The sequence below is a fragment of the Portunus trituberculatus genome, chromosome 2, assembly GCF_017591435.1.
Source record: "Portunus trituberculatus isolate SZX2019 chromosome 2, ASM1759143v1, whole genome shotgun sequence".
Lineage (NCBI taxonomy): Eukaryota > Metazoa > Arthropoda > Malacostraca > Decapoda > Portunidae > Portunus > Portunus trituberculatus.
This window is the reverse complement of record NC_059256.1, coordinates 6,994,858-7,002,357: the sequence shown is the minus strand read 5'-3', so window position 1 is coordinate 7,002,357 and position 7,500 is coordinate 6,994,858. Positions and strand designations below refer to the sequence as shown.

General features: G+C 39.7%; 1 protein-coding gene across 1 annotated transcript in view; it reads right to left on the bottom strand.

Annotated features, from left to right (window-relative positions):
• The window catches only part of LOC123504150, a 14,548-nt gene that overhangs the window by 3,022 nt on the left and 4,026 nt on the right, over positions 1 to 7,500 (bottom strand). Inside the window, exons 2-5 of the mRNA XM_045254484.1 lie at positions 6,829 to 6,881; positions 4,685 to 4,980; positions 1,884 to 2,097; positions 438 to 582 (exon numbers count right to left, since the gene is read on the bottom strand). Of these exons, the coding sequence (XP_045110419.1) occupies positions 438 to 582; positions 1,884 to 2,097; positions 4,685 to 4,980; positions 6,829 to 6,873 (700 nt within the window). The 5' untranslated portion in view covers positions 6,874 to 6,881. The remainder of the gene's footprint in view (positions 1 to 437; positions 583 to 1,883; positions 2,098 to 4,684; positions 4,981 to 6,828; positions 6,882 to 7,500) is intronic.

The window sequence follows — 7,500 nt, the reverse complement described above, 5'->3', positions numbered from 1 at the left end:
CAATAGTGCAGAAATCTTGTCAGTCTGTCTCTAGAACCGTAAAACCACACTTAAAAACTCGTATAAATTTAAGTAAAAGCTTTTCAAAATAGTAGAGGAAGCGCATGAGGGTTTGAGAATACCGGCCACAAAGAGAGAGAGAGAGTGTGTGTTTGTGGGTTTGGAGGATATTTTGAGTGTGTTTAGTGTGTTGTAGGAAAGTTTTTGAGTGTGTTTGGGAGTGTGAGGTATTATATTTGACGGGAGAAAGAGAGAGGGAGGGGGCAATTTTGAGTGCGTTTGGAGGGTTAGAGGAAGAAAATTGAGTGCGTTTAGGGGAGAAGGAACCGGTTATGGGTGTGTTAAACTATCACTGGAACCTTGAAAATACCAATAACTCTCATACACACACACACACGCACGCACGCACGCACACATACGCACGCACACACACTCACCTTTGACGTACATGACCACAGATATATCGTCACCCACGTGCACATAGCCGGTAGGGGGCGCAGGGAGGGGTCCATCTGCCCCCCGTGTGCCCCGCTGTATCTCCATTAGTGTGTTGACAGAACGAGAGTCAAACTGCACATCCACCTAATAATAATAATAGTAATAGTAATAATAATAGTAATAGTAATAATGATAGTTGAGGTTCTTTAAATGTTACTGATCTGGTGAAAGATACATTAGCTTTTTGAAAATAACAAAAAACATGAGAAATGCGCTGAATGTAGAAAAACCCCAGCCTTAAAAACCCCATTATTTCCAATAGAACCTTTAAGAAGGGTCTATGGAGGTGCACAAGATTAATGGCCACAGTCTTCACTATTTTAACCCTTCAGTACTGGGACACATTTTTACCTTGAGATTTGTGTACCATTAGACCATTTTATTGACATTAGCAAGGGTCTATGGAGGGCACAAGATTAATGGCCACAGTCTTCACTATTTTAACCCCTTCAGTACTGGGACACATTTTTACCTTGAGATTTGTGTACCATTAGACCATTTTATTGACATTAGCAAGGGTGTATGGAGGGCACAAGATTAATGGCCACAGTCTTCACTATTTTAACCACTTCAGTACTGGGACACATTTTTACCTTGAAATTTGTGTACCATTAGACCATTTTATTGACATTAGCAAGGGTCTATGGAGGGCACAAGATTAATGGCCACAGTCTTCACTATTTTTATCCCCCCACATGAGTTTCTGAAGCTGTAGAAAGTCACCAAATAGTCAGCAGAAGGAATAGGGAAACACGTCATGCTACTGAAGGGTTTAAGCACCTCAATAAATAAATAAATAAATAAATAAATAAATCATAAAAATGTAAACATCCCCCCTCAAAAAAATAAATAAATAAATAAAACAAAAAAAAAAACCCATAAAACACACACAAATACTTACAAAACAGCCCAAACACTTTAAACACCCAAGAAAACTCACCAAAAACACCACAAAACTCCCGCAAAACACCATAAAACACCACATAACACCCCAAAAAACACCATAAAATACCACAAAACACCCACAAAACACTTCCAAACACCACAAGAACTCAAAACACCCCGAAAAAAAACACCGAAAACATCTAAAACACCACAAAAACACTTTTAAACCCCCAAAAACACACAAAAATACTCCAAAAACAGCCGAAACACTTAAACACCCAAGAAAACTCATCGAAACACCATAAAACACCACAGAACACCGTAAAACACCATAAAACACCATCAGAACACCACAGAACACCACAAAACACCGTAAAACACAACAAAACACCACAAAACATCCAAAAACACCTCCAAACACCCACAAACCACCAAAAAAAAAACACCCCAAAAAACACGCAAAAATACTCAAAACACCTCCAAACACCATAAACACTCACCATTTCGGGTTCATACACCTTGAGTGGCAGAAAGGCAACGCTCTTGGTCATGGAATGGGACCAGGAACACGTGATATGCCTCGCCTCGTCCCAAACCTCTTGTATCAGCGGGTCACTTTGTATGATGACAGTGTTACCAACTTCGCGGTCCTTCCCTGACACACCCAGGCCTTCCTCTGCCTTAGTCCCGCAGCCGTCTATGGGGATGGTGAACCTGCAGGGGAATGGGGTTGGTTGTAGAGGTTGTAATGGGGGTTCTGGTCTACAGGTGGGGTTTGGATGGATTACAATTTTTTGGGGAAGTTGGTGAGGTTTTATGTGACTTATCGTGGGTTTGGGTGGGTTGGGTGAGGTTTGCTGGGGTTAAATCAGGTTTGGGAGGGTTAGATGAGGTTTCAGTGAGGTTAAATGAGTTTTGGGATGGTTAAATGAGGTTTTGTGAGGTTAAATTAGTTTTGGTTGGGTTTTGTGAGATATGATGGGTTTGGTGAGGTTTGGTGGGGTTAAATGAGTTTTGGGAGTATTAAATGAGGTTTTTAGTAGGGTATCATGAGTTTTGGGTGGGTTTAGTGGGTTTTCTTGAGGTTAGGAGAGGTTTGGATGGGTTAGGTGAGGTTTGGTAGGGTTAGATAAGATTTGGGAGAGTTAAATGAGGTTTTAGTGAGGTTACATAAGTTTTGGGTGAGTTTTTTGAGGTTTTGATGGGTTTGGTGAGGTTTGCTGGGGTTAGATAGGGTTTGGGAGAGTTAAATGAGGTTTTAGTGAGGTTACATGAGTTTTGTGTGGGTTTTGTGAGGTTATGATGGGTTTGTTGAGGTTTGGGTGAGGTTTGGTGGGGGTTAGATAAGGTTTGGGAGGTTACGTGAGTTTTGGATGGGTTTTGTGAGGTTATGATGGGTTTGGTGAGGTTTGGGTGAGGTTTGGTGGGGTTAGATAAGGTTTGGGAGAGTTAAATGAGGTTTTAGTGAGGTTACATAAGTTTTGGGTGGGTTTGTGAGGTTATGATGGGTTTGGTGAGGTTTGGTGGGGTTAGGTAAGGTTTGGAAGGTTTAAATGAGGTTTTTAGTAAGATTACATGAGTTTTGGGTGGATTTTGTGAGGTTATGATGGGCTTGGTGAGGTTTACGTGTGGTTTGGTGGGGTTTGAGAAGGTTTGGGAGGTTTAAATGAGGTTTTAGTGGGGTTATATGAGTTTTCGTGGGATTAGGTGAGGTTTGGGTGGGTTATTTTGGATTTGGGAGGGTTAGGTGAGGTTTGGGTGGGGTTTGGTGGAGTTAGAAAACATTTGGGAGGCCTACATGAGGTTTAGTGGAGTTATAGAGGTTTTGGTGAGGTTAGATGAGGTTTGGATGAGTTGCAATGGGGTTTTGGGGTTTGGTGAGGTTATAATGCAGTTTTGGGGTTTCATGGGGTTTGGGTAGATTACAGTGGGTTGGGTGAGGTTTGGTGGGGTTAGATCAGGTTTGGGAGGGTTAAATGAGGTTTTAGTGAGGTTGCATAAGTTTTAGGTGGATAAGATGAGGTTTTCGTGGGGTTAAATGAGGTTTGGGTGGGTTTGTGAGGTTATGATGATTTAGGTGAGGTTTGGATGGGTTACAATGAAGTTTAGTAGAGTTATAGAGGTTTTGGTGGGGTTAGGTGAAGTTTATGTAAGTTAGGTGAGGTTATGATGGGTTTAGTTGGGTTGGGTTGGGTTTGGATGGGGTTACAATGAAGTTCGGTAGAGTTATGGAGGTTTGGATGGGGTTAGGTGACGTTTGGGTAAGTTACCTGAGGTTTGGGTGGGTTTTGTGAGGTTTTGGTTGATGTTGCGTTGGGTTACAATGAGGTTTGGTTAGATTAGGGTATTTTCGAGTGGGTTAGGTGAGGTTAGGCTAAGTTAGGTTAGGTTAGGTTGGGTCTGAAGTGTTGTGAAGGTTTTTAACGCGTTTTTTCAAGGTTTTTAGTACATATAACTGTATTTTATAGTGTTTGTGTGTGTTTTGTGGTGTTTTGTTAGGTTTGACACACACACACACACACACACAGAGAGAGAGAGAGAGAGAGAGAGAGAGAGACAAAAACTTGACGAAGGAATCAGAAATAAAACAAAAATAATAATAATAATAATAAATAAAAACTCAACTAACCACTCCTCTCTCCTCCTCCTCCTCCTCCTCCTCCTCCTCCTCCTCCTCCTCTTCCCTTGACCCCGTGACCTCAGCAACCTCCATGACCTCTTGACCAGTCGCATCAGACCTGTTGTCCCTTTCTCATCCTATTAACCTTCACTCAAACCGTTAGAGAGAGAGAGAGAGAGAGAGAGAGAGAGAGAGAGAGTGGTACTGTTTTGTCGTTTGTCTTGTATGCTATAATTTTTTCTCGTTTGTTTCGCTATCATTGTGTGTGTGTGAGAGAGAGAGAGAGAGAGAGAGTAGGTATTATTTTGTCCATTGTTTAACACTCTATAATTTTCTCTCGTTTGTTCTTGTCTCTCTTAAATTTTTTTCATTTTATTATTGAGAGAGAGAGAGAGAGAGAGAGAGAGAGAGAATAACAACAACAGTAATAATAATGATAATAATAGCAATGATAAGAACAACAATAGCAGCAGCAGTAGTAATAGTAGTAGTAGTAGTAATAATAATAATAATAGTAATAGTAATAATAATAATAAAGACACCAATTCCAGCTATCCGTAATATAAAACAGTAAACAAAACAAAATAGATAAAAAAAAACAAAAGCAAAAATATTAATAAATAAATAAATAAACTTAAAAAAAACACACAAAAAAAAAAAAAAAAAAAACCGAGCACTTACTTATAGACATCCGAGCGCGGGTCACTCTCCTTCAAATACAAACAGGCTGAGTCGGAGAAATGGCCCTTGGAATACACCACTCCAGGGAACACCGCTGAGAACCTTAACTCCACATTCATCCCAGTCCGTCCACACTTCACATCTAAGGACTCCAGACGCGCCATTCCCGCCATATTAGCAGAAAAAGCAGCATTTGACGGGGCTGTTAGAGTGCGGGGCTGGAATGGGGCGGGGCGGGCACGTGGCAGTGGTTCCGGATGGTCATAAATTTTGGCGCCATTTGATTTGCTGTTTTTCTGCAATTGGAGGGAAATGGAAGGGGTTTATGGATGGGAAGTGATGGGGGATTTATTTAGCGAAGGGGTTCTGTGGTTGGAGTGTAGGAAATGGAGGTAATTGAGCGAGAAATAAGGGAGATGTGTAAAGTTTGTGGAGATTTACAAGAGAGCGCGTAGATAAATGTGATGTGTTTTTGAAGTTTTTTGAAGTCACAAGGAGAGAAACGAAGTAAATTATATAAGAAAGGGATTTATAAAGAGGGATTTGTGTGTGTGTGTGTGAGAGAGAGAGAGAGAAACATTTTTTTGCATTTTGAAATAAGAAAAAGAAAACGATAACAGGAAATAAAAGAAATAGAAACTTAACACACGAAAATTGATAAAAAGAATAAAAAGAATAAGAAAAATAAATAAATAAATGCGTGTGTATGTGTGTGTGTGTATGTATGTAGCCTGTATGAGCGTGCGTATGTGTATGAATGTATAGAAATGTAGCAATCAGAAATACTTGCTTAAAAAAAAATTACTTAAAAGGCCAAAATGAAGAATGATATATGAGTGTGTATGTATGAATATGTATGTGTGTGTGTGTATGTACGTATGCATGTATGTAAGCGTAGTCTAGCCAGAAGTATTAAAAAGACACTAAACTAAGAAATAAGGTGAAATTCAGCTAAACGTCACCGCAGAGTTAGTGAAACATGGCAAGTGTTCACCGTAGACTTTCAAAAGCTAGCGTTAATTAAGTACGCAGAAATTTTAACCCCTTCAGTACTGGGACACATTTTTACCTTGAGATTTGTGTGCCATTAGACCATTTTATTGACATTAGCAAGGGTGTATGGAGGGCACAAGATTAATGGCCACAGTCTTCACTATTTTAACCCCTTCAGTACTGGGACACATTTTTACCTTGAGATTTGTGTGCCATTAGACCATTTTATTGACATTAGCAAGGGTGTATGGAGGGCACAAGATTAATGGCCACAGTCTTCACTATTTTAACCCCTTCAGTACTGGGACACATTTTTACCTTGAGATTTGTGTACCATTAGACCATTTTATTGACATTAGCAAGGGTGTATGGAGGGCACAAGATTAATGGCCACAGTCTTCACTATTTTAACCCCTTCAGTACTGGGACACATTTTTACCTTGAGATTTGTGTACCATTAGACCATTTTATTGACATTAGCAAGGGTGTATGGAGGGCACAAGATTAATGGCCACAGTCTTCACTATTTTAACCCCTTCAGTACTGGGACACATTTTTACCTTGAGATTTGTGTACCATTAGACCATTTTATTGACATTAGCAAGGGTGTATGGAGGGCACAAGATTAATGGCCACAGTCTTCACTATTTTAACCCCTTCAGTACTGGGACACATTTTTACCTTGAGATTTGTGTACCATTAGACCATTTTATTGACATTAGCAAGGGTCTATGGAGGGCACAAGATTAATGGCCACAGTCTTCACTATTTTAACCCCTTCAGTACTGGGACACATTTTTACCATGAGATTTGTGTACCATTAGACCATTTTATTGACATTAGCAAGGGTGTATGGAGGGCACAAGATTAATGGCCACAGTCTTCACTATTTTAACCATCATATAAATTTCTGATGCCGTGTGAATTCTGCTAATAGTAACCAGAATATGGACACATAGATAGTTTATGATGATGATGACGATGATGATGATGATGATGATGGATAGAAGGATAATGATAAGAATAAGAAGAGAAGGAACTAAATAATAATAATAATAATAATAGAGGAAAGAATGAATGAATGAATGAAAACACGTTACGAAAGAGAGAGAGAGAGAGAGAGAGAGAGAGAGAGAGAGAGAGAGACTTACTTGCAACAGCACCATCACCACCACCAGACACACGAAGTTCTTCATTTTTCACCCTAGAAAGAAAATAATAATAATAATAATAATAATAATAATAATAATGACACTACAACTTCCAGAAATGATGTCAGTTTGTCGAGACGTCTCTGTGACCACGTGTTTTTTTTTTTCTTTTTCTTTTTCTTTTTCTATATTTTCCTGCATACACATTAACACACACACACACACACACACACACACACACACACACACACACACGAAAGTCACAAAACACTCCCAAACACCCTTTAAAACACCGTAAACACACACCAAACATCCCAAGAACAGACAATAAACCCTCTACATTATTTAAAACACTCACAAACACCTCAGAACACTCACGAACACCTCAAAACACAGCAAAACATCCCAAAACACAGCAAAACATCCCAAAACACAGCAAAACATCCCAAAACACTGGAAAACACCACAAAACACAGCAAAACACTCCAAAACACTGCGAAACATGCTCAAAATACTACAAACATCCCAAAACACCTCAAAACACTGCAAAACACCCCACAACACTGGAAAACACCCCAAACACTGCAAAACATCCTCAAAACACTACAAAACTCCCCAAAACACTGGAAAACACCCCAAAACACTGCAAAACATCCCCAAAACACTGGAAAA